Source organism: Arachis ipaensis, chromosome B6 (genome assembly GCF_059453495.1).
Source record: "Arachis ipaensis isolate K30076 ecotype BB chromosome B6, ASM5945349v1, whole genome shotgun sequence".
Lineage (NCBI taxonomy): Eukaryota > Viridiplantae > Streptophyta > Magnoliopsida > Fabales > Fabaceae > Arachis > Arachis ipaensis.
This window is the reverse complement of record NC_142441.1, coordinates 137,338,191-137,365,521: the sequence shown is the minus strand read 5'-3', so window position 1 is coordinate 137,365,521 and position 27,331 is coordinate 137,338,191. Positions and strand designations below refer to the sequence as shown.

General features: G+C 40.0%; 2 protein-coding genes and 1 pseudogene across 2 annotated transcripts; 2 read left to right on the top strand and 1 right to left on the bottom strand.

Moving 5' to 3' along the window:
* Positions 1–4,439: 4,439 nt before the first annotated feature.
* Positions 4,440–5,332, bottom strand: LOC148562874 (uncharacterized; annotated as a pseudogene).
* A 4,649-nt stretch (positions 5,333–9,981) lies between these two features.
* LOC107647454 (succinate dehydrogenase [ubiquinone] iron-sulfur subunit 2, mitochondrial) lies at positions 9,982–12,966 on the top strand. The gene is made up of 2 exons (XM_088489998.1): positions 9,982–11,017; positions 12,556–12,966. Exons 1-2 carry the CDS (start codon positions 10,356–10,358, stop codon positions 12,725–12,727), a joined length of 834 nt encoding a protein of 277 aa, XP_088346124.1. The 5' UTR covers positions 9,982–10,355; the 3' UTR covers positions 12,728–12,966.
* A 10,102-nt stretch (positions 12,967–23,068) lies between these two features.
* On the top strand, positions 23,069–27,119 carry LOC107605064 (cystinosin homolog). Its single transcript, XM_016306806.3, has 8 exons — positions 23,069–23,293; positions 23,375–23,507; positions 23,990–24,079; positions 24,195–24,319; positions 25,324–25,366; positions 25,629–25,746; positions 25,832–25,881; positions 26,739–27,119. The coding sequence occupies exons 1-8, from the start codon at positions 23,175–23,177 to the stop codon at positions 26,892–26,894; spliced, it is 834 nt and encodes a 277-aa protein (XP_016162292.1). The 5' UTR covers positions 23,069–23,174; the 3' UTR covers positions 26,895–27,119.
* The last annotated feature ends 212 nt before the right edge of the window (positions 27,120–27,331 follow it).

Here is a 27,331-nt window from a genome sequence, read left to right as displayed (position 1 = left end):
TTTGGAAAAGGGGAAAAATCAAAAACTCTGAGCATAGACTTCATAGTCATCGATGTAGGGTCAGCATATAATGCTTTAGTCGGCAGAACTACCCTTAATCGACTCGGAGCGGTGGTGTCCACTCCCCACCTTTGTATGAAATTCCCGACCTCAGCGGGAATAGCAACGGTAAGGGGAGACCAGAAATTGGCAAGAAAATGCTACAATGAAAGCCTAAACCTGAGAGGAAAAGGCAGGGAAGTTCATACAATAGAGCTCGGTGGAGCGAGGGCCAGAGAGGAGCTGCGTCCACAGCCGGGAGGAAAAACCGAGGAGATACAGGTCGGCGAAGAGAAAGGAAAAAATACTCACATAGGAGCCAACCTAGGAAAAACCCTAAAACAAATGTTGACTAAGCTCCTAAAAGATAACTCCGATCTCTTCGCCTGGAAGGCCTCCGACATGCCCGGGATAGACCCCGAGCTCATGTCCCATAAGCTCTCAGTCTACCCGGGATCCCGACCTATACAACAGAGAAGACGCAAGCTCGGCCCCGAACGAGCCCTAGTAGTAGAAGAGCAAGTACAGGCACTCCTAGAAGCTGGCTTCATCAGAGAAGTCAAGTACCCAACATGGCTAGCCAATGTAGTGCTAGTAAAAAAAACGAGCCCGGCAAATGGAGAATGTGTGTCGACTATACCGACCTAAATAAGGCATGTCCCAAGGATCCCTATCCGTTGCCAAGCATTGATACCCTAGTGGACTCCAGCTCGGGGTATCAATACTTATCATTCATGGACGCCTACTCGGGGTATAACCAAATCCCGATGTATGAGCCAGACCAGGAGAAGACATCATTCATCACACCCAGAGCTAATTTCTGCTACGTGGTCATGCCATTTGGACTGAAAAATGCAGGGGCCACATATCAGAGGTTGATGAATAAGGTGTTTGCCTCTCACCTAGGGAGCCTAATGGAAGTATATGTCGACGACATGCTGGTAAAGACTAAGAGAGAAGTCGACCTCTTACCTGACCTCTCACAAGTTTTTGACACCATAAGGTTGCACGGGATGAGACTAAATCCCTCAAAGTGCGCCTTCGCGATAGAGGCAGAAAAATTCCTAGGGTTTATGCTAACACAAAGAGGGATTGAAGCTAACCCCGATAAGTGTAGAGCTATCCTGGAGATGAAAAGCCCGACTTGTTTGAGAGAGGTCCAGCAACTGAATGGACGACTTGCAGCCCTCTCCAGATTTTTGGCAGGATTAGCACTAAAATCCCTTCCGCTGTTCTCCTTATTGAGAAAGGGATGTAAGTTCGAATGGACTCCTAAATGCGAGGAGGCGTTCCAGGAGTTCAAGAGATTCTTGAGCCAACCTCCTATTCTAACTCGACCTGTAGCTGGAGAAGACCTCGTCCTATACCTATCTGTAGCAGACAAGGCCGTCTCATCGGCCCTGATAAGAGAAGATGAGGCCGGTCAACACCCAGTATATTTCATCAGTAAAGTTCTACAAGGCCCTGAGCTAAGGTACCACAAACTAGAGAAGTTTGCCTACTCCTTAGTAGTAGCCTCGCGAAGCCTACGGCCTTACTTTCAAGCTCACACAATAAGAGTCCGCACGAACCAACCCATGAAGCAAATCCTCCAAAAGACGGATGTTGCAGGGAGAATGGTTCAATGGGCAATAGAGCTCTCCGAGTTCGACTTGAGATATGAAACTCAGACGGTGATCAAAGCCCAGTGCCTCACCGACTTCATTGCAAAATACGCGGGAGATCAAGAGGAAAAACCAACTACATGGGAACTCTACGTAGATGGATCCTCAAACAAAACAGGAAGCGGCGCAGGCATAATATTGGTGGACAAAAGAGGAACCCAGATAGAGGTTTCCCTCAAATTTGAATTTCCGGCTTCAAATAATCAGGCAGAGTACGAAGCCCTGATTGCTGGATTGAAGCTGGCGAAAGAAGTCGGTGCCATAAAGGTGATGGTATACAGCGACTCACAAGTGGTTACCTCCCAAATAAGTGGAGAATATCAGGCAAAAGACCCAAATATGAAGAAGTACTTGGAAAAAACCCTGGAACACCTTGGGCGCTTTGCAGAAACCGAGGTGAGACACATAACTCGGGATCTAAACAGCAGAGCAGACGCCCTATCCAAGCTAGCAAGTACCAAGCCAGGAGGGAATAACAGAAGCCTGATCCAAGAAACTCTCCAGGAACCCTCCGTGGTAAAAGTAGAAGACAAACAAGAGGTCCTTAAGGTAGTCGGACTAAACCTCGGATGGATGAATCCCTTGGTCGAATACATGAAGTTCGACATCCTTCCCAAGGAGGAGAAAGAGGCTAAGAAAATCCGTAGGGAAGCACAATACTACACCTTGGTGAGAAATATTCTCTACAGAAGGGGGATATCAACACCATTATTAAAGTGCATGTCAACCTCAAGAACTACCGAGGTGTTAGAGGAGATACATAGTGGGATCTGCGGAAACCATCTCGGGGCGAGGTCATTAGCCAGGAAAGTGATCCGAGCTGGATTCTACTGGCCAACCTTGCAGAAAGATGCCACAGAATTTGTGAAAAAGGGCTAACCATGTCAGATGCATGCAAATTTCCACGTGGCTCCCCCGGAGGAACTCATCAGTATCACTTCTCCATGGCCCTTTGCAAAATGGGGAATGGATTTGTTAGGTCCTTTTCCCCAGGCGCCAGGACAAGTCAGATACCTGATCGTGGGAATAGATTATTTCACAAAGTGGATAGAAGCAGAACCATTGGCCACCATCACCGCACAAAGAAGTCGGAGGTTCCTCTACAAAAATATCATCACAAGGTATGGGATACCTCATTCCATTACTACAGATAATGGAACCCAGTTCACCGACTCTACCTTTAGAAGCCTAGTAGCCAGTATGAAAATCAAACACCAGTTCACCTCGGTGGAGCACCCGCAAGCCAAAGGGCAAGCCGAGGCAACCAACAAAGTCATACTGGCAGGGCTAAAGAAGAGATTACAAGATGCAAAAGGAGCCTGGGCTGAAGAGCTCCCACAAGTGCTATGGGCTTACAGGACGACTCCCCAATCCGCCACTGGAGAAACACCATTCCGACTAGTTTATGGCGTAGAAGCCATGATCCCAATAGAAGTCAACGAGAAAAGCCTAAGAGTGATTCTTCATGACGAGATCGGAAATATACAGGGGCATAAAGAGGAGCTCGACTTGCTCCCCGAAATCCGAGAGGAAGCCCAGATAAGAGAAGCAGCGTTGAAGCAAAGGATGACCACAAGGTACAACAAAAAAGTCATTCGAAGAGCATTCGCCCCGAACGACTTGGTCTTGATCAGAAATGACATTGGAGTCAACAAATCAGGGGAAGAAAAACTTGCTGCAAATTGGAAGGGACCTTACAAAATCAATGAGGTCTTAGGAAAAGGTTATTATAAGGTGACCGACTTGAACGGCACCGAGTTACCAAGGTCGTGGCATGCTTGTAACATGAAAAGGTACTACAGTTGAAAGCGAACTCTACTCCCTGATGTACTCTTTTCCCAACTTCATGATTTTTTCCCAAAATCAAAGGGTTTTTTCTGGAGAAGAGTTTTTAACGAGGCATCATAGTAGGGGCTAAGGGAAATAAACTGTCAAAAACCCTTAGTAGCAATAAAGTACCTCCCCAATTAATAAAGATCTTTTTCATCTTACAAATATCTCTTATAAATTCCTTCTTTGTTTTCTCTTTCGACGAAACGCACCGACTTAAGCTCGACAAAACGTGAAAATCCCATGAACCGACCTAGATGGTCGTCAGGATAAAACGACGAGGTACAAGTCGGTGTAAAGAGGTTATAAAAGTTGATCGTAATAAACTCAAAAATTATCTGACTTACAAGTCGAAAAAGCCGAGAAATAAAGAAACGCATCGAAAAAATAACCTAAGTCATAAAAACTCAATAAAATAAAATTGAGTACGAGGAATAAACAAAAGAGATCGAAAAACCCAGGAAAAGATCAGAAAGCTGTCCTTAAAATCCTTAAAACAAAAAGGTGCAGAAAGACAGACAAACCAAAGAAAAGGTTTTTTTAGAAAAGATCAAGGAGAATTCGAAAAATCACTATCAAAAAAGCATGCACACATAAGGTAACTTAAACCCTTATCCAAAAAAGGGCACTTATTTTAACTTAAACCCTTATCAAAAAGGGTATTTTTTGTTTACGGACTTAAAAGGCTAGAAGAAATTGTTCAACAAACAAACATAAAGAGTTTAAAAAAAGGGGGGGGACCCACAGGCCGGGCCCCCATATAGCCAACAAAATTATTTTTTCGAAAGAGGAAAAGACGGATCACCACCACCAGAGTCAGGAGGAGCGCCACCGGGACCGGAAAGAGAGGCATCCATAGGAGGTGAAGAGGAAGTCGGAGGAACAGTAGAAGAGCTCGGAACGTCCTCAGGACGAGGAGGGGACTCTATGATCCTCTGCCCCCGAGTCTTCAATTCTGACTCGGAAACAATCACAGGGACAGGAGGATCCACAATGGCACCATCAATGACGACTTTGTCGGGATCTAAAGGAGAAAGGTCCAAGTTAGGAGCAATGACTCCGACCTGCTCCTTAAAGACCCTCCAAGCCTCCTCGGCGCCATCAGCAATAGAGTCCTCCAACTCGGCATAAGCCTTCCGAGAATTCAGCAGATCATTCTTCACAGCCACAAGATCTTCAAATAACTTTTGATAGCTGCCCTGCGCTGTTTTCCTCAAGTCCACCTCCATGTTGCATTGGGCTTGCAACTTCCTCCCCTTCTCCCGGAGGTTATCTCTCTCCTCCTTCAGCTTGGCGACTTCCTCCTTCAACTCCCTCTCATGCTCTTGATATATACGAAGCCTTCCTTCCAGCTCCTCGACCCTCGAGGTCATTCCTAAAGAGCTGAGAGGAGTCTTCTCAAAAATATCCAAGAGTTTACCACAAACTCCCGCCGCCTTGAGACTCTCTTCAACTAGAGTGGTAAGGTGGTGACGAACAGACACATCATCCATACTTATACGAGCATGGGGGTAGATGTTCTTTCGGACGAATGCAAGAGCATCCGCCTTCACCTCACTAGAAGAGCCAGACTTTAAGGTCTTGCGCTTCTTCTTCTCTGGCTCAGGAGAAGATCGGGCAGAAGGGGGCGACTGAGAGGAAGCAGAAGAAGAAATCACAATAGGCTGGGAGGGAGTCCCAACGTTCCGAGGAGGAGGAGGAGGAGAGATAACCGCCTTGGCGCCACCAGTCCTGGCGCGAGACCTCGCTTTGGCCTCCTGGACCCTCTGATAAGACTCCTGAGCATTCTTCTTCGCCATCTCTACAAAAAATAACAAAAAGTCAGACAAGTCGGTACAAGAAAACGCAAGTCGGAAGTAAAAAACAAAAGCTACCTAGTTGCGCCTGGATAAAAGTCGGAGACCCCTGGAGGAATTTCTTAGTGTCCAGATATGAGGCCCTCCCCCACACTTCTCGAAGGAACCCCACAACGGCCGCCTCCACTTCGTTTAGATCGTCCAGACCATACTTCTCACAGGTGGAGGCTTCCAACCAGTACAAGGGAAAGCGGGGGGAAGAACTCTCGTCTAGGAAAAAGGGGTGGTGACCCTCTACAGCTTGAACTTTGAAAAAATAATTTTTAAAATCATGGAAGGATTCGTCAAAAAGGGTGAAAACTCTCTGACCCTGTATGGCTCGGAAAGATACCCACTGTTGCTTATTGTTTAGCCCACTAAAGGGTTTAGTCATATGAAAAAGATAGAAGAAAATCTTCAAAGAGGTCGGGAACTCCAAAGCTTGGCTGATAAATTGATAAATTTTCAAAAAATCCCAAGAATTGAGGTGAAGCTGAGTAGGGGCAACTCGACAGTGACGCAAAACAGACATCTCAAAGTCTGAAAAAGGAAGAAAAACACCCAAACGGGTGATCATACACTCGTACATAAAGAAAAAATGAGGAGCCGCCTCATTGACCCTCCCGAAGCAAACCCGGTCTTCTGGACCCGGAACTACCAATTCATACTTCGGCTCATCTTCCTCAGAAGCGCAAATTCTGTGGTGAGTGTGAAGATGGGTAATAAACTCAGTATCGACCGAGGGTTCCTCCTCTAGGACCGTGACTTCAACCCACTGAGAAAGAACATCTACGGAGGCCATTTCTTTTTCTTAAAAGGGTGACAAAAACCTACAAGGGAAAAAGAAAAGGAAAATCAAAAACACGGTTTCTAAAGGGAGGGAATACGGAACCAAAGTCTACAAACCCACCTATCTACAAAATAAAGGTATAAAAATAGAAAGGCATGTTACAGAAAGAACTAACCTTTATCCAAAAATGAGGGTCGGAGGAAGCAAAAGCCTTCGAAAACGCAAAGATGCAGCACGAACGAGTGAAGAGGAAATTTGAAAAATTGCAGAAACGAAACAATGAAAGAGAGGGAAAGTATTTATAAGTACGTTAGGGGCACAATGGTAAAAATGGGGCAGTCATTAAAGACGCACCGTTACCAAGGCCATTAATCCCTACGCACATCCCTAATGGACACGACGCTTGATTAGACGTAACTGTCAGAACCAAAAGGTCACGAAAAGTCACGTCGACTTCAGACCATCACGTTGGTCCTCCAACAAGTCGGCTACAACCCCGAGTAGAATACTCGAACCCAAATCTTAAAGAGAAATTGGGCTCGAGTAGGGGCACTGTTCATACACTGGCCCAATAATAAAGGCCCAGAACCAAGCGAAAGGCCTAATCCAAAGGGTTGGGCCTCACCCAGTACCAATCTTCATCTTAGGAAGTCGGTACTCGTCACGACTTGCTCTAAAGAAGTCGGGAACGACGGTTAGCTGGCAGATAAGCACTCATTTGAATGAATAACTGTCCCTAGAATCTCTCTAACCACTTCCACAAGCCATATCTTAACTTCCCTAAGATAAAGGGACGGTTAACACCCTAAAAAAGTGGCACTACTCTAACGGTGGTTATTGGTTCACCACTATAAATACACGGACACTTCTCAGGTATCTCTAAGTCCCAATCCTTTCTAGACCTGCTCACACCCTTGCTGACTTAAGCATTGGAGTGTCTTTGCAGGTACCACCCCCCATTCTTTCGCACGCACAAGTCGGGCGGAGGGCACCGAGTTGCAGATCCACTTGAAATCCTCCTCCTTCATACGTTTGGGCCAACCAACACCGTCCAACCCACTAATCTCCGGTTACCCATCGTAACAACATCAATAAAATAGAAAGCAAACTATATATATAAAAGTCCCAACATGATCAATGTACAGTATTTGTAATACTAAAAAATTTGTAATGCTATTCTTAATAAAGTATCTTGTCTGATATAAAAGTCCCAACATGACATAAGAATAAAACTGATGTAAGAATAAAATTTTTGGATCTGCAGAATCATAAATTTCACTTTTTTTGTTATACTTTTTTTGCATTTGGAGTTGAATGTTGCTGTCTTTTCTGCGGTCATGCATCACACTAGGGGCTGATGAAAATTGATAAAATAAGACGGATACTATAGTTTGTAAAAAACCAAATGGGCCGCAAATAGCAGCAAATATGATTCCAGAACTGAAAATTTAGTTGTTTTAGAGTGCTTAAATTGCAATGCAATGCCTAATTGTTGGAGTCACACAATGATTGACAAGAAATTCTTTTTTCGAATATGAGTTAAATACATCTGTGGTGATTTTGCTGTATTAATAAAATTTATCATGAAAGCTATTTTGTAAATTTTCTCTGTTCTAGACATTTTTTGGTTTATTAAGATTTTTGTGCATTTGATAGTTGTTTATTTTTTTCTTTTATGTTATTGGATAGCTTACTGTGTTTGTCTCTTATTAACTATAGAGTACCTCAGTATTTTTTTGCTTTTTGCTTATTAGAACAAGTGTGTAGATGATTTTTTTCTGAGAGTAATATATTTTTATGAGTAGTGCTAGGGAGCCAATGGCCTAAGCGTACAATGTGTACAATGGGCTAAATCTTTGGTTTATGAATAAAATGAATATCACCTATACTATCCAGAATAACCATCCGGATACGAGGAATAATAAACATCTCATGTTATAAAAAGCTAATTTTGGGTTCACCAAGGTTCGAACTCTTGACTTTCCGAATTTGCAACTCTAATACCATGTCTTGAAACCACTCATCCCAAAAGCGTAACCTAACAAAATAATGTAACACTAATAATCATATCTCTAATACTTTCTAAACCTTCATTGTACACATTGTACGCTTAGGTCATTGGCTCCCTATACTTTCTCTATTTTCATGGGTTTGCTTATTATTTCTATCGAGTCATGTGGGTAAATGTTGAAACTTTTTGGCTTTGCATTGCAAGCGTTACGTACATTCTTCTGTCAAAAGTCAAAACTACTTCTTGGTTGTGCTTTTTCTCTTTGATCCATGAATACAAGAGTAGTTCGTTTGCTCATTTTGATACCACTTCTTTTTGCATTGCATCTGTATTTTCAACGAGATGGGTAAATCAATATTTCTATGTTAGTCAAGTGGAATTTCGGGCTCAATAAACACAGTGAGATGGGTTAAGTCAGTATTTTACGTCTTCTGTCGAGAATAGGATTCAGATGCCGAAATATGTTTCTCCATGTTTCCATATAAGAGTCTAATGGGAACTATGTTAGCATAATAATCCAAATTTTAATTGGCAGTTTTCTTCTATTTTTCAGCATCAATAAATTTTGTAATATCATTTCATTCTATTTCAGTGGTTGCATTGTCAATAATAAGAACTTGAGTTCATAATGAAGGTCGGCCATTTCATTGTACAATTTATTTATTCATTTAATTTTATTGGGTAAAAATTCAGCCTAACGTTTATGTTATATCCATTTCATTGTTAGTGAAGGTGTGTGAACAAAACTGTTTCTTGCTTTCTGCAACTATTATTATTAATATAAATAGAGACTTTGATTTAGAACACTTAATTCCTGTCAATTGTTTTTCCTGAGATTAATGAATGTGAAGGTTAGAATTAGTGAATTACCAAATTCGATTATTTTGTGTAGGCTCCTGATTATGCTATGTCATTTATTATGGTTTCTATTTCTGTCTCATCTCTTTTTTTTCTTCTGTCTTTTTGGCTAAGAATATTTTTCTTTTTGCTTTTAATGTGTAATTATGATTTGAAAGTAATTGTAAAAATTTGGTAATTTGAATACTATTGATACTCTACTAAGTATGTATGATTTTGAATGGTGATGATATTATTCATCATTAAGTGGGAGTGTATAGTATTGGACAATAGTCTGTATGTATTTGTGTGTTCATGAGGATACAAGACATGTGAAATCTAGAAAGCTAAAATGGTTTGTGAGAAAAATTGGTAATTGTCATTTTTTTCTGAGAGATCTTTTCAATTTTGTCATATTTTAAAGGAAAATTAGAACAAATGTACTGTTATATGTTGCTTTTGTTATGCTTCTTTTGTAGGATCGGTTGATAGTAGAATAAGAGAATTTAGCACATACGTATCTCATGTTCTGCTCTCTTTTTTTTTTTTTTTTTTTTTTGTAGAGAGTGGAGTTAATAAAAAAAAGATGTGATGAAGTTGATAAGAGTGGTTGTGATGACAGTATGCTTAGTTTATTATTTTTATTTTTTAACTAATAATCAAATGTTTTAATATAAACTATTTTAATATTATAATTAAATTTTTTACAACAATATCATTAATTTTTTTTTAAAAAATTAAACACGTATTATCAAATTATACCTATTTTTTATGTTAATATAGAATGGTTGAAAAGATTTAGTCGATTACAATTTTAAAACAACTTAAAAGTTCATAAAATTTTTTAAAGTTTGTATAATAAAAAAAAATATGAGGCAATAATTTGATAATTAAAATATTTTAATGATTAAAGTATAGGCTTAAAATTTTCTTGAAAATTGTTTTCATATATTACTCTAGTTAATTCTTTTTTTCTTTTTTGAAAAAGAAAAACGGTGCATATGGTGACCACGCGACACAGCTATTCACGACCAGAAAATACACAACGAATGCAGCTTTCCCCACTCACCACGTCGCAACACTCTCTACAAACGCTCAACGTTAAGCCACGTCATCACCAAAATCCTTCTCGCCGCCCTTGCTCCCAAACATCATTCTCCACGGCACGAAAAATAATACCCGATTATCAAGCAATATAAATACACAAGAACCCCAGACAATCAAATCTGAGGCTCCTCTCACAAATATCCATTTTCGTCTAAGGGAAAAAGAAGTCCTACGTGGCGTTTTCATTTCCCATTTCCCTTTCTCCTTGGTCCCTATTGTTCTGTTCTGGTCCTTTCTCAACTATGGCAACCGGGCTGTTGAGGAGGTCTCTGTCTAGGGTTCCATCGTCCTCGGCTTCTAAGCTGGCCCTAATCCGGGCCCACGCGTCGGAGGCTGAAGCCCAGCAGGTCGATGCCAAGGCCCGCGGCACCTCCACGATGAAGACGTTCCAAATCTACCGTTGGAACCCGGACAGCCCGTCGAAGCCGGAGCTGAAGAACTACGAGATCAACCTCAAGGAGTGTGGGCCCATGGTCCTAGACGCCCTCATCAAGATCAAGAACGAGATCGACCCGTCGCTCACGTTCCGCAGGTCGTGCCGGGAGGGGATCTGTGGTTCTTGCGCGATGAACATCGACGGTTGCAACGGCCTCGCGTGCCTGACGAAGATCCCTTCGTCTAACGCATCGACGATCACACCGCTGCCGCATATGTTCGTGATAAAGGATTTGGTGGTAGATATGACTAATTTCTATAACCAGTACAAGAGCATCGAACCGTGGCTGAAGAGGAAGAACCCACCGTCGGTGCCAGGGAAGGAGATCCTTCAGAGCAAGAAGGACCGCTCCAAGCTTGATGGGATGTATGAGTGTATACTGTGTGCCTGCTGTAGCACATCCTGCCCCAGTTACTGGTGGAACCCTGAATCTTATTTGGGCCCTGCCGCCTTGCTCCACGCTAATAGGTAACACCTTTTTTTTTTTTTTAATTTAAGTATGCTTTCTTGTATGTTATGTGTTTGTTGTTATGTCTGTATGGTGGTGGTGGTTGGTTTTATTTTTCTCTGGATTATGGTTTAGAAGTTTGTTCTGAAATATAGGAACTGTTAGGTAGTGTTTGTTTCTGGAACTGGAACTGGGGACTGGAACTCTGTTTGGTGGCCAGAATTTCAATCTTTAGTCTCAATCTCTTAGTTTCTGTCTCCCATTCTCAGTCTCTTACTCTCAGTCTCCCTTTCAAATGCATTAGAAATGTGGTACACTTAATTTGTTTATCAGTTCAGAAATTAGAAAGTCTCTACTGTTTATATTAACTGTATTATTTTCTCTTTGGTTATATTATTTGATGATTGAGTAATTAGTATCAAACATCTCTCTATAGTTCCGGCAATATTGGATAACACTTTGAGCTCTTTCTTTGGCTGTTGTATTTCTTTTAAATTACATCTATATATTATATTGCATGGAAATGAAAACCCCTTTTTTATGGATATTTTCCTGATTTCCTCTATGCTAATAGTGAAAAATTGGATCTTGCTTTCATGTTGCTTCATCTGTTTCCCTTGGCAAGGGATTAATCTTTGGTGATGTGTGCTATTTGCTCTATTTTGTGATCTTGTTTGATTCAGCCTTTTTGTCCTCCCTGCATAGTGTGCTTAATTACAATTTTTGTTAGATTAGACAATCTTTTGAGGTATTCTTCTTCTAACATTTATCTAGAACAAGAACATACTTCATAATTGAGAAAGAAATGATGGTTCTGTGGCCTGTAAAATAATCAGTAGTTTATTATTCAATGGTTGCTTCCCGACGATATATGGTTCTGTTGTGCATGCTTTAAATTCTGTGGGGCTTGTTATTGAGCATGTATGTCCAAGAGTTTGTTAGTTCTTGATTAAAATGATTGATGCGAAAGAGTTTGACGTTTTTGTAACTGAATATGATATTGTAGTTGTAGGTAGTTAATACCTACCTTCCCTTTGTTTCCCCTATATTCGTATTGTTTGCTTTCAAATATTTATGTGATCTTAGTTTGGTAGTTTAGCATACTGTTGTTTCTGTTTTAGTCACTCATGTTATGGTTGTGCAGATCACTGAGTGCAGTAGATATTGTCTTTCATTACTTACTTTTTCTGCTTTATCATGAGTTTTTATATGATAATTGTGCATAGTGCATGTACAAACTTATCATCGTGCTCTATGAATTATTAGCTCCCTGCTTTTCTTCTTGTTTGTATCAGATGTATGGGTAGGTCATACGGTAGTTCTAGCTAACAAACAATGTCATAGATGAACAAAGATTTAAAAATAAATCATTCTCTATTAGGAATGGATAAATTTAAATTGCTTTTTTTACTTACTTAATCATAAGTGTTAGAAGGTGTTTATTTTCTTCTTTCCCATTTAATTTTTGTGCTATATCTTCTGTATTCTGTTAGCCTTTTTTACTAGTCACTTGGTTTGTTGTTTAAACCTAAAACATTGTCTCTGATGAAATTTGCAGGTGGATAAGTGACAGTCGCGACGAGTACACTAAGGAGAGATTGGAGGCCATTAATGATGAATTCAAGCTCTATCGCTGCCACACCATATTGAATTGTGCTCGTGCTTGCCCAAAGGGTTTGAACCCCGGAAAGCAAATCCAACATATCAAGTCACTTCAGCCCAAAGCTTGAAATTCTAATTTTAGAGGCATGATGACGTTTGCATTTCATCATTTATGCTGGGATTTTGTTTTTCCTTCATATGCGGGGGTAAAATAGCCAATAAAAAGCTGAGCCCGCTTTTGTAAAACGTTCTTTTATTTAGAGTGGTCAGTGTTCATTGCTTTTGGAATAAATATTAATGGGCAATTGGATACCAAACTGATTGTAGCCTTTTATTTACACATGCTGCAGTGATTTTGTTTTGCCAAGATCATATTTTATCGTAGTAGGCACGGCTTCACCATTTGTCTAAAGTTGACACACTTTCTTTTGAAGTTTTTTCATGTGAATATCCTCATTTGAAATAATCTGTTTTCTTCTCCATCTCCCCCTCAACTGAATACTCCATTGTGTTGAAGTCTAGCCACTTAGGTCTACAGATCTTGGAAATTGGAATACAAGACTATTTGTTCTGGCATTAATTTTAGGTCTCTGTTATTTGTGCTACTTATGTTTTAATTTTTATTGTTCATCAATGTGTTATATCATTGATTAAGGGCTCTTCATGTGGCTGCTATAAGTGAAATTGTGCTATCAATGTTGTTGCTGATTGTTTATCAGTTTGCTTGCTAAATTGTTGATACAATTGCTTATCATATTTTTTTACCGGATTCGGTTAGTTTTTTGACCGATTAAATTGAGCTTTGGTTTCTGTTCTTATCCTGACCCAACACTATGGCATAAATTCAAATACACCAAAAGGCTCAATCTATAGATTGGCCTTCGTTATCCACCGACCTCTTCAGAAGAGGTTGGATTCAACACAGATTCCTTCCCTAAGAAGTCGGAAAAAAGAGATAGCTGGCAGATAGCTGGCAGAATATAGGTGGCAGTGCAGGTTTGGGTTTGGAGGAGGGGGAAATCGTGATGGAGGATTTGGCTCCGGTAATTGGAAACGCAAAAGAGAAAAATCGCGACATCTGTACACAATTTGAACCAGGGCTGGGGGCTGACTTGGAGGGCGATAATGACCACCACATTGAAGAACAAAGACTGAGCTGGGAAGAGGAGATGGTTGAGAATAAAGAGACTTGGAATTTGGCTGTGGAGTCAGGTGTTCAGTGCAGCGATGAGGAGGATATCATGGCTATCTTGTAGGAGCAGAATGAAGCGATTGCTCTGAAGAGACGACAGGCAAAGCAAAAAGCTAAAATTCGAAGAAGCTGCCCAAAAACTCGTAAACAGGTGTGTAATAACTTTATAAAATGATTCTAAGTTCATGGAATATTAGGGGGTTGGGAGGTTCAGGAAAAGTTGGTATGTTGAGGTACTTCAAAAGTAAGTTTAGATTGGATATGTTGGAGTTGGTAGAAACGAAGAAGGAACTTGTGACTAATCTTGATGTATCTCGTATATGGGGTAGAGACGGAGCATGTTGGGAGTTTGTAAGTTCAATTGGCACTTATGGAGGGTTATTGTTAATCTGGGATGAAGGGATTTTTAAATTGACTAATTGCTACAAAGGAGATAGATGTCTATGTGTAGAAGGGGTGGTGGTAAAAGATAATTTTAATTGTGCTATCTGTTTGGTGTATGGACCTCATGAAAGAGCTAAGAAAGCCTCTGTTTGGGAAGAATTGAGCTATATTGCAGGGCTGGTCCAGGTGCCGTTTTGTTGTTTGGGGGATTTTAATGAAATCTTGCATTTGGAAGAAAGAAAAGGTGCGACTAGATTGTCGGCGTCGGCAGAAGATTTTAGAGCCTGGATAAATGATATGGAATTGACACAGCGGTTGCAGATTGTGTTGCTCAGACATTCTCATGTGCTATGGCGTGGTGTGATAAATAACTTATGTTGTTGATGGCTATAGCGGAGATGACATAGGAGTTATCTTTTTCTGCTTTCAGTTTCATGCTCTACCTGTGTGTGTTGAGCTTCTTTTATTCAAAAAAAAAACTACCCCTAAAATCTCTTAACCCACTTTTAGAAGCTGTATCTCAACAACCCTAAGATAAAGGGATGGTTATCCACCTTCAGAAGTGGAACTACTCCAACGGTGGTTATTGGATCACCACTATAAATACACTGACACCCCTCAGGTATCTCTAAGTTCCAATACTCTCTAAATCTGCTTACCCCCTTGTTAATTTAGGAATCGGAGTGTCTTTGCAGGTACCACCCTTTCATTCTCTCACATACATAACTCGGACGGCGGCTCCCAAACGTAAACCAAGTCGGAGACCTCCCTCCTCTAGCGCTTGGGCCTCACAAACAAGCCCAATCTACCTATCTCAAGTTACTTACGTAACATTGGCGCCGTTGCCCGAGACTTGGGAGATCGACCTATGATGGCGGACGACCTAAACGAGGGTGGAAACATAGCGTCCGATTCTGAACAAGAGAATCAAGATACTAGTAACAATGACAGAGCTATAGTCACTGACCAAGGGGCGACTACTCAGCAGAGAGAAGGCCCCTCAGGGGTAAAGGACCCAAAGGAAATCTCCTCTGAAGCACACAAACCAGGAAAAGAGGGACAGCCCCATGCGGCCAACCTCATGGGATTGCTCCATGGCCACCAAGGACGGCTAGAGCAGCTAGAACAAGAATTAGAGCGACAACGAGAAGCGGAGAGAAACTTAAGGAAAGAGGTCGAGCAACGAAAAGAGCTTGAAGAAAAGTTCTTGAGGTTGGAATCCAATTTCCGAGGTCGAAACTCTCGTAGTGACTGAGAAGACTCTCCCTTGAAAGGAGAAGACCCGTTCAGTAAGGACATAATGAGGGCAAAAGTTTCAAGAAACTTTAAAAGCCCCGATATGGACCTAGACGATGGGACTACCGACCCAAAGCATCACTTGAGTAATTTTAAAAGTCAGATGTACCTAGCCGACGCCTCTGATGCTACTCGCTGTAAAGTCTTTCCGACGACGTTGACAAAGGCAGCGATGAAGTGGTTTGATAACCTCCCCCCAGGTCGGTTACTAGTTTCGACGACCTTTCTCGAAAATTTCTCATGCGATTTTCAATCTAGAAGGATAAAGTAAAGCACGCACCAAGTCTCCTGGGAGTAAAAAAGGAGGTCGGAGAACCTTTGAGGGACTACATGGAAAGATTCAATAAGGCGTGCCTAGAAATTCAAGATTTGCCTACAGAAGCAGTAATCATGGGCCTGGTAAATGGACTCCGAGAAGGTCCCTTCTCTCAGTCCATCTCAAAAAGACATCCGACTTCTTTGAGTGATGTACAAGAAAGAGCTGAGAAGTACATCAATATGGAGGAAAACGCCAGGCTACGAGAGCCAAACTGGTGACTTGGGCATCTCCACTCTTCAAGGGAAAAAGAGAGGGAGCCCAAGAAAAAAAAAAGAAGAAGTCGGGCCTAAAAAGCTCAGGCGATATCACTCTTATACTCCTCTGCGAGTTTTTCTAGTTGACGTCTACAGGAAAATTTGTCACACTGAAAGGCTACCTCCCCCTAGGTCCATCAAGAACAAGAAAGGGGGAAGTCGTAGTGAATATTGTGAGTACCATAAGCTGTATGGTCACTCAACAAATGAGTGTTACAATATGAAAATTGTGATAGAAAAGCTGGCCAGAGAAGGTCCGCTTGACAAATATCTCATGGAAAGGTCGGACCATCATGGTAAGAGAAAGCGAGATGGGGAGGATCGAAGAGATCCACCACCACAGATCCCGGAAAGACACATACATATCATCTCGGGAGGGTTTGCTGGGGGAGGTCTCACCAAGTCATCTCGCAAGAGACACCTGAAGGAAGTCTACCAGGTCGGAGGCAAATCGCCCGACCTCCCAACCATTTCTTTCACTAAAGAAGATGGGTAGGACATTGTTCCAGGACATGATGATCTAGTAGTGATCACCATGATTCTCGCCAATGCCCATCTACACAGAACCCTGGTGGATCAGGGAAGCTTGACTGACATCCTATTCAAACCAGCGTTTGATAAGTTGGGATTGGATGAAAAGGTGTTAAGAGCATACCCTGATACCCTATACGGGTTGGGGGATACACCCATAAAATCACTAGGATTCATACCCCTACATACAATTTTTGGAAAGGGGATGAAGTCCAAGACTCTAAGCATAGACTTCATAGTCATTGATGTGGGCTCAGCCTATAACACTTTAATAGGCAGGACAATCCTAAATCGGCTCAGAGAAATGGTATCTACCCCCCACCTTTGCATGAAGTTTCCAACGCCAGAGGAAATTGCAACCATCAGAGGAGATACAAAACTGGTGAGAAAGTGCTACAATGAAAGCCAAAACCTGAGAGGAAAGGGCAAGGAGGTTCACACCATCGAGCTCGGAGGAGTCCGAGCTAAAGAAGAGTTACGACCACAACCCGGGGAAAAGACTGAAGAGGTACATGTCGGGAAGGAGGAAGGAAATAATACCAACATAGGAGCCAACTTGAAAGAAGATTTGAAGTAGAAGCTTGTAAGGCTCCTACAAGAAAATTCCGACTTCTTCGCCTGGAAAGTCTCCGACATGCTCGGGATAGATCCCGAGCTCATGTCACACAAACTGTCAGTATACCCTGGATCACGACCTGTTCAGCAGAGAAAACGGAAGCTCAAACCTGAACGATCTCAAGTGGTGGAAGACCAAATACAAGCCCTCCTAGAAGCCAGCTTCATCAGAGAGGTCAAGTATCCGGCTTGGCTGGCAAATATGGTGCTAGTCAAGAAACAAAACGGCAAGTGGAGGATGTGCATCAACTACACTGACCTGAACAAGGCATGTCCAAAAGACCCATATCCACTTCCAAGTATTGATACCCTAGTAGATTCCAGCTCGGGATATCAATACTTGTCGTTCATGGATGCGTACTCGGGATATAACCAAATTCCGATGAACAAGCCAGATCAAGAAAAAACATCCTTCATTACGCCTAGAGCAAACTATTGCTATGTGGTTATGCCTTTTGGATTAAAAAATACAGGAGCCACGTATCAAAGGCTGAAGAATAAGGTGTTTGCACCTCACCTTGGGAATCTAATGGAACTATATGTGGACGACATGTTAGTAAAAACTAAGGAAGATGCCGACCTCTTGACTGACCTCTCGCAAGTCTTCAACACCATCAAGACGCACGGGATGAGACTGAATCCCGCAAAGTGCACCTTCGCAGCAGAGGCTGAAAATTTTTTAGGATTTATGCTAACACAAAGGGGGATTGCCAATCCCGACAAGTGTAGAGCAGTCCTAGAGATGAAAAGCCCGACTTGTTTAAGGGAGGTCCAGCAGCTAAATGGTCGACTCGCAACCCTCTCCAGGTTCTTGGCGGGATCAGCATTAAGATCCCTACCACTTTTCTCCTTGTTAAGAAAAGAATGCCAGTTCAAGTTGACTCCTGAATGCGAAGAAGCCTTCCAGGAGTTCAAAAGGTTTTTAAGCCAACCTTCAATTCTGACCCGACTTAAGGGGGGGAGGAGGAACTCGTCCTATATTTGTCTGTAGCTGACAAGGCTGTAGCATCAGCCCTAATACGGGAAGACGAGGTTGGGCAGCATCTTGTGTACTTCACTAGCAAAGTTCTACATGGCCCCGAGTTAAGGTACCAAAAACTAAGAGGGAACCCAATAGAAGTTTCTCTCAAATTTGAATTCCCAGCCTCCAACAACCAGGCAGAATATGAAGCCTTGATCGCTGGGTTGAAGCTAGCAGAGGAAGTCGGTGCAACCAAAGTAGTTGTGTTCAGCAACTCCCAGGTGGTGACCTCTCAAATCAATGGGGAGTATCAGGCCAAAGATCTCAATATGAAGAGGTACTTAGACAAAACCTTAGAGTATCTCAGGAGGTTCTCAGAGACCGAGGTCAAACATATAACTCGGGATCTCAATAGCAGAGCAGACACCCTCTCCAAATTAGCAAGTACCAAACCAGGAGGGAATAATAGAAGCCTGATTCAAGAAACTCTCCGAGAATCCTCTGTCACAAAAATAGAGGCTAAACAAGTTGTCCTTGAAATATCTGTATTGGACCTCGGATGGATGAACCCACTAATCGAATACATAAAATTCGACATCCTACCCAAAGAGGAAAAAGAGGCCAAGAAAATTTGGAGGTAAGCACAGAACTATACCTTGGTAAAGAATATCCTCTATAAAAGAGGAATATCCACACCATTGCTGAAGTGTGTCCCGACCTCAAGGACAACAGAGGTCTTAGAGGAGGTGCACAATGGTATCTGCGAAAATCATCTCGGAGCAAGGTCTTTAGCCAGGAAACTTATCCGAGTTGGGTTCTATTGGCCAACCTTGCAGAAAGATGCCATCGAGTTCGTAAAAAAGTGCCAACCATGCCAAATTCATGCAAACTTCTACGTCGCTCCCCCCGAGGAGCTTATTAGTATAACTTCTCCATGGCCTTTTGCAAAATGGGGGTTAGACCTACTCGGACCATTTTTCCAAGCGCATGGACAAGTGAAGTACCTAAGAGTGGGAGTGGACTACTTCACGAAATGGATTGAAGCAGAACCATTAGCCACCATCACAGTCCAGAGAAGTCGGAAGTTCCTCTACAAGAACATTATTACAAGGTATGGAGTCCCCCATTCCATCACCACTGATAATGGAACGCAGTTCACCGACTCTACCTTCAGAAACTTGGTAGCCAGCATGAAGATCAAGCATCATTTCACCTCGGTAGAGCACCCACAAGCAAATAGGCAAGCTGAGGCAGCCAACAAAGTTATACTGGCTGGGTTAAAGAAAAGATTGCAAGATGCAAAGGGAGCCTGGTCTGAAGAACTCCCTCAAGTACTATGGGCATATCGGACTACACCTCAATCTGCCATAGGAGAAACACTCTTCCGACTTGCTTATGGCATAGAAGCCATGATACCAGTTGAAGTCAATGAGCAAAGTCCAAGGATAAGATTCTACGACAAGGTTGGTAACATCCAGGCACATAAAGAAGAACTCGAGCTACTCCCCAAAGTTCGAGAACAAGCCCGGATAAGGGAAGCAGCATTGAAGCAAAGTATGACAAATAGATACAACAAAAAAGTCATTCGAAGAAGGTTCATCCCAGACGACTTGATCTTGATTAGAAATGACATCGGCATCAACAAGTCGGGGGAAGGGAAACTCGCTGCTAATTGAAAAGGGCCGTGTAAGATAAGCGAAGTCTTAGGAAAGGGATACTACAAGGTAACTGACTTGAGCAGTACCGAACTACCAAGGTCGTGGCATACTTGTAATATGAAGAGGTACTATAGTTAGAAGCGAACTCTACTCCCTGATGTACTCTTTTTTCCGACTTCATGATTTTTTCCCAAAAAAGGATTTTCCTGAAGGGGGTTTTAACGAGGCATCAAAGTGGAGACTAGCGGGAAATAAGTCTTAAAGGCTCTCCTAGTAGCAAAAAGTACCTTCATCAATAAAAAAGATCTTTTCATTACATCTCTTTATAAATTCCATTATTGTTATCATTTTTCTACGAAACGTACCGATTTAAGCTCGAAAAAACATAAAAATCCCATGACCGACCTAAGTGATCGGCAGGATAAAACGACGAGGTACAAATCGGTGTAAAGAGGTTATAAAGGCCGGTCATGATAAACTCAGAAACATTACGACCTACTAGTCGGAAAATCCGAGAAGAATTGAAATGCATCGCGAAAATAACCTAAGTCATGAAAGCAATTCAATAAGAGAAAATTGAATATGTGGGGAATACATAAGAGATAAGAAAAATCGCTCAAAGATAAAGGCTGTTGTAAAAAAATCATAGAAATAACTTAGACCAAAACAGCCTAGTGAAAAGATTTTTCGCAAAAAAGGATTTTTCACAAAAACCTTGCAAAAGAATCGCAACAAAAGCATGCACACGCAAAGTATACCTCAAAGCCCTTATCCAAAAAAGGGCGAATTAAATAAAGCAATTTTCTTTAACGGCCATAAAAGGCCAAAAGAGTCGAGAGCAGCCATCACAAACACAACAAACAAAAATTGTTTAAAGAAGGGCCCGCCTTATAGCTGAAATCAATTAAAGGGAAGGAGGATTGGAATCACCAATTGGAAGGGAGTTCGGGTTTGCAGCAGGGGAGGACGAAGCGATCTCTTCAGCAGTAGTAGTCGGAGCCTCTGAAGACCCCAATGTAACTGCTCCCATGTGTAAATGCGAAAACTCCAACGGACACGACGTTTGATTAGACTTGACGGTTAAGAAATTTAAAATCACGTCGGTTTTAAAAATAATGTCGACTACAGACCCGAGTTCAATACTCGAATCCAACTCATAAGCAAAAGAGATCAGACTCGAGTAGGGGCACTGTTCCTACCCTAACCCAACACTATGGCCCAGATCCAAATACACCAAAAGGCCCAATCCAAAGATTGGCCTTCGTTATCCACCGACCTCTTTAGAAGAGGTCGGACTCAACACAGACTCCTTCCCTAAGAAGTCGGGAAAAAGAGATAGCTGACAGATAACACTTATTCAAATAAGTAATTGCCCCTAAAATCTCTCAACCCACTTCTAGAAGCCGTATCTCAACAACCCTAAGATAAAGGGACGGTTATCCACCTTCAGAAGTGGAACTACTCCAACGGTGGTTATTGGATCATCACTATAAATACACTGATACCCCTCAGGTATCTTTAAGTTCCAATACTCTCTAAACCTGCTTACTCCCTTGCTAACTTAGGCATCAGAGTGTCTTTGTAGGTACCACCCCCTCATTCTCTCACATACACAACTCGGACGGCGGCTCCCAGACGTAAACCAAGTCGGAGACCTCCCTCCTCTAGCGCTTGAGCCTCACAAACAATCCCAATCCACCTATCTCAAGTTACTTACGTAACAGTTTCCTTGGTGGTTTTTGCTTGTTACGAAAAATGTTGAAGATCATTTCAATTCAAAGGCTATTATAAAATTAAAGTATTTTTTAATATTTGTAAACAATTTTTAATTTAAAAAGTATAAATAAAAAGTGTGATGTTAATTTTAATAATATTTTCTAAGTGTTGTCAAATTTAGATAACCAGTATAACTACTACAATGATAGACAAAATAGACTCTACATATACTCATAAATTCATAATCCTTAGGGACAAGTGAAAGAAAAAAAAATGAGGTTATTTTTATGTGGAAAAAAAAATTCCAAATAATGTCTTGTTTATAAATCATGATCATACACTATAACCTATCTGTTTCGACCCGGTTCAGCTGGTCCAATGCCCGAGTCCGGACAACTGGCCGACCCGACGGGTACCCGAAACCCGTACCGGGAAGCAACCCAACACGTTGCCTCCCATTTTCTTAGGCAACTGACAGTTGGGGAAGGAAGTTTTCTGAAAAGTGGGTTTGCTCCAGTGGGACCCGCCCTAGGTGCAGACTATATAAGCGGAGGGCCTTATCCCTCCCCCAGCTACGTCACCTAACCCTCACCTTTTCTGTCACTTTGTACGGATTCTGACTTGAGTGTCGGAATCTCTTTTGCAGGTGGCTCCCCCCTCACTACCTTGTCAAGCCGGGAGATTGTGAAGCTCCAGTCCTCTCCCTTCAACGTTCGCCCAAGAGGTCCAACCACGCACAAACGACCTGGATCCAAGTCCCCTGTCTCCCCCGTATACATAGCACCTCCGACCCGTTCAGGAACCGACCCTCCAAACACTATCTTCATGGATTCATGGCAAAAAATATTGATTATAGACTTGTTCGAAGATGTAACTAAAACAAAATGTGACTATTAAATTATGATCAAGGTAAAAATGAAAAAGATAATCATTAATTTATGGTCACAATTTTCTTTAGTTATAGTTATAGTTTTTAAACCTGAACAACCTGGCAAAATGATTGTAGTAATAAGGTTATTTTGAAGATTTTTATTTTTTTAATCTTGTATATATAATTATTGTAATTGGCCTTTGATTTTATATGTTTAAATCAAATGTAAAAAACATTTAAATTATCAATATAAAATTATTTGTATTAATAATTTTATTAAATATTTAATTAAACTAATTCAATCCTGATCTAACTATATTCATTGGTCTATCAATAACTATATTCATTGGTCTGTTTGTATTTAAGAAACTTTTTTCAGCATGAACCTGCCCTCAATAGCGTCTAACTACAACATGAGATTTTGAGTATGTGTATGGTCGAGCCATCCACCGATGAGACACAGTTACGTGATGAATCATTGCAACGAGAAGAAAGCAATTCAATATCATTGTTGAAATGTGTGCATTTTTTTTTCTGTTTTTATTTATCTAAAAATAAATGCAAAGTTTTAATATTACTGATTTTTCCTAATATCAATTTAATATATATTATTATTTTATTTAAAAATTTTAATTTAACAAAATTAAAAATTACTAAGTTCTAAGTTTATGAAGGGTCCACGGTCCCACTTATAAATTGAGTTTGAGAAGAAACTTTTGCATAGGAACTGAGAAACCGAAGGAACAGAAGAGAATCAAGAAGAAGAGAGTGAGAAACTATGGCTTCATGGAATTCATTTCCACTGCAAGTCACCTACGAAGCCCTGGGTTGGTTCGCTTTCTTTTCTTGGTCCATAAGCTTCTACCCTCAAGTCATCTTGAATTTTCGCAGGAAGAGGTTCCTCCTTTGACCTTTCCGTTTTTTTATTTTATTTTTTATTTCCATTTATTCTTATATTCATTTTGTGTTGAATTTCAGTGTTGTGGGGCTGAACTTCGATTTCGTGCTGTTGAATCTGACAAAGCACAGTTCCTATCTCATATACAACGCTTCTCTGTACTTCAGCTCTGCTATTCAGAACCAATACTACAAGAAATACGGTTATGGCGAGGTTCGATTTTCCTCTTTTATTCACTAGTCAAAGTAACCTCAATTTGTTTTCACTTTTCTTTGAAATGCACCAAAACTCGTTTAACTGATGTATATTCTAGTCCCCATGCATATCAAAAATGATATCTGCACACGAAATTAGTATTTGTGTATAAATATATATATATATATATATTGGTTAACTTATTTTGACTGTGAATTTCGGATTTCAATATATAGCTAACAAACATCAATCGGATTATTGCTTTAATGTGGACTCATGTTTGTTATCTATAGGGAGTGTTTTAACTTGTTAAAATTTTCGAAAACAAAATGGCTTAAGCATATGGAATCAAAGTGAGCATTAACCTAAACTCGTTTCTTTTGTGCCATGCCATACTGTTAAGGATCTGGTTCTCATTTTCATGAAATCTTTGATGTGGGGGATCTTAAATCAGCAATCTTATTCTTACGACTTTGATTCTTTTTATTAATCTATTTCAGATGATACCTGTGGCTGCCAATGATGTTGCTTTCTCAATCCATGCTGTTCTACTAACAGCAATCACCCTATTCCAGATTGCAATCTATGATGTAAGATGAACATCTCCTCCATTTGAGATTATTATTTTGATTCTCCATTCTATTGCTTGAATTTTTTATTTTTCTGAACTTGGTACTTTTGTTTTTTTTTTCCCCCTCATTGTAGCGCGGGGAACAGAAAGTCTCCAAAATTTCTATTGGAATTGTCTCTGTTGCTTGGCTTACTGCTGCAGTCTGTTTCTTTATTGCTTTGCCTACTCATTCCTGGCTCTGGCTTCTCTCCATTTTCAAGTATGATTGTGCTTTTATTTGCATCCCTTTCCTGCTTTCTAACCTTCAATTTAACTCCATAGAATATATGTTTTGATGTGATCTTAGCGTTATACTGGATTTAGTGCATTGAGATTTGATATTGTTGAATTTAATTTTGTTTTATTATAAATTTGAGGGATCTGATGTGGTAGGTATTGGTAGAAATCTCAGTGCATTCTGAGACCATCATACTTCCACCTTTAACTGGAACTTTGGTGGCACATCAGGAGAAAGATTATTTCATATTTTGAATAATGGTGGCTACTCACATGAATATGTTTTCATGTGAAGATGATATTTAAGATATTAACAAGTATTATGTTTAGCAGTTTAGTCAAACATGTCAAACCATGTAGCAGTTCTTAGTTATCATCTTAACATGAAGACATCCTCATAAGTAGTCACTTTGAATAATTTAGGCAACAAAGCAAATAAATTCTCTTCATCTATATAGTTAGTCAGCACTAATAAGTAATGAAGACTGTTAAGAAATCGATGCTTTGAATGGAAGTATTTTGGTTCTAATTTGAGAGTCCTACAAATTTTTAAATCTTACATGATAAGCCTCCCAAAGAATCTTGATTTAACGTTGTGTCAGACAGGTTCATGAATAATTCTTTTGAGATGGTTCATATTTTGGTTATATATAATATATTATAGGCTTATCTACAAAACATTTTCTATGGTAGGGGTCTAGGAGACATGATTTGAAGTACAACTCCTATTGTGTTCCTTTTTGTGTCCCAGTACCCAGTTCCTTCCATTAGACTTGTTGGTTATTTATTGTATTATCTTAGTGCAACAGCTTAGAGTTGTGTTCCTTTTTCCTGCTACTGTGTATGTTGGTATCTTAGTCAGATGATATCAGCTTTCATAAGTCTGTGGAGTTATATTTGTTCTCCTCTTTCAGCTTCACCATGCTTTGACATATAAATGTGATTTAATTTCATTCTAAATTTTTTCTTAAATTGTTTATATTGCAGTGGAATTCAAGTATTTATGACAGTTATAAAATATATTCCCCAGGTAAGGATTCTTTCAAATTTATTTCTGCTTCGAATTTATATGATTGTCGAAATCCCATTTTCATCTATTTTCTCTGTTTTTAAACTAAAACCTGTTAGCAGAGACTTTTTTTTAAACATAATTTGTTATCAGAAACTAATTTGTTGGTTATGCTCCAAAGGCAGATGAATATTTTCATTATTTATTTATTTTTTGAAATCCCTATAATCATTGTCTCAAGACTAGATTTATTTCGCTTGAATAACTTGTGTTGTGAATTTAGGCAATCTTTAACTTCCTAAGAAAAAGCACTGATGGCTTTAGCATCGGTAACATTCTACTTGATTTTTCGGGAGGGGTCGGAAACTACTTACAAATGGTTGTGCAATCTGTAGATCAAGGTCTGTCATCTCTGCTATTGCTATAACTAGCCATTTGATTCTGTATTTTCACATTTAACAAATTTTAAACATGTCAAATTTCCAGATTCATGGGTTAACTTTTATGGGAACATAGGCAAAGTGCTGCTATCTCTGGTATGGAAAACTCAACTCTTGAGTTTTACTTATTTGTTATGTCTATTTCTTCTCCTTCAATTTTTCATGCAGTGGTGGTTCTAGTTCTCATTTTGATTGTGATATCGAATAATCTTTAGATTCATATTTCATAATTCTATTCTAAGTCGGTTAAGGAAAAAAATTGATGGTATAACAGCAACAGATCTTATCACTCAAACAGAATAGTAGATTATGTGTTTCTATTCCAAATCGTCACAACATGGCTAGAGAGTGATGCAACTAAAACATTGAAAAAAGTATTCAATGTATTGGATACACCACCATTTTTTATTATTAAAAAAAAAAATTGGAAAACCTTCTGAAGTTGGGAAGGAGAAATTTTCTTTTTGAAAAGATTAATTTCAAAAGTCTCTTTATGTTAGAGAAGGGTGGACGCTTAATTCTGCTGCAACCCTAAAATATCTATTTTAATTTTTAAAACCATTGCTCTAGGTTCATTATGCAAATTTATTTATAACATAGAGGATAAAATTATAAGAATTTAATTTTGATGCACGGTGTAGTAAAGTAGATTTATATGTGCATTCAATTATGTAATGCTACATCAACAAAAATACTTACTTTTTAAATTGACCGTGTGAATGGTAATACAAAAAAACAAATGTGATTAGATGAGTAAATGATTCTATAAAATGTTTTACACTGTTAGTGTATCAAAATTAAATTCAAATTATAATCCAAAAAGATGAAAATAAAAATAAAAAGATAAAAATATCAGTAAACATAAGTCATTCTTACATTGGTCAGTCAATAATTAAAGCTTTTATATTACTGTTTTAAAGTTCTTGTCTTTTTGATGGACTACACCACTGCAGATATCAGTATTGTTTGATATTCTTTTCATCATACAACATTATGTGTTGTATCCAACTGCTAAAAAAGGCTCCAAGTGGGTAGACTCTTCCGAACAAGATGAACAAGTGAGAGAGCACCTTGTCGCTCCTGATCAAACAGCACAAGAGAATGTGTAAGACACATGATCTGTTTCATAGTGTGTATATTAGTCCCTTCCCATTTTCATATCAGTAGCAAAACAACCAAAGGATGTTTTATAGTGCCATACTCCCGGGGCGCCGTTTAGATTTCTGAAGCACCAATGGTATTATTTGTTGTATAATTTAAGCTTCACATTCTTTATGGTAATTTGTATCCTGAATTCATATCTAATCAAGGGCCTGGCTTTTATTTTGTCACAAGAAGCTGATTCCTCTGTAGATATCGCTAGATCAAATTAGAAATTAGAAATGTATCTAATCAAAGCTATAAATAAATCATCATTTGAAAAAAAAAAAGAGCTGTATCCAAATAATGATTGTAACACACAAGCTATATCTATCGTACAATATGATTAATATGGAAATGGGTTAGTTGAGCTTCGGCTTATAGGAGCTTAGCCTGAAGTGCAAAT

Excerpts from the sequence above, each read along its gene's own strand:
- LOC107605064 (XM_016306806.3), top strand. The coding sequence starts at position 23,175 with ATGGCTTCATGGAATTCATTTCCACTGCAAGTCACCTACGAAGCCCTG. Across the intron at positions 23,508-23,989 it reads AGAAATACGGTTATGGCGAG|ATGATACCTGTGGCTGCCAA; the intron begins GTTCGATTTTCC and ends AATCTATTTCAG. Across the intron at positions 25,747-25,831 it reads TGTGCAATCTGTAGATCAAG|ATTCATGGGTTAACTTTTAT; the intron begins GTCTGTCATCTC and ends TCAAATTTCCAG.
- LOC107647454 (XM_088489998.1), top strand. The coding sequence starts at position 10,356 with ATGGCAACCGGGCTGTTGAGGAGGTCTCTGTCTAGGGTTCCATCGTCC. Across the intron at positions 11,018-12,555 it reads GCCTTGCTCCACGCTAATAG|GTGGATAAGTGACAGTCGCG; the intron begins GTAACACCTTTT and ends TGAAATTTGCAG.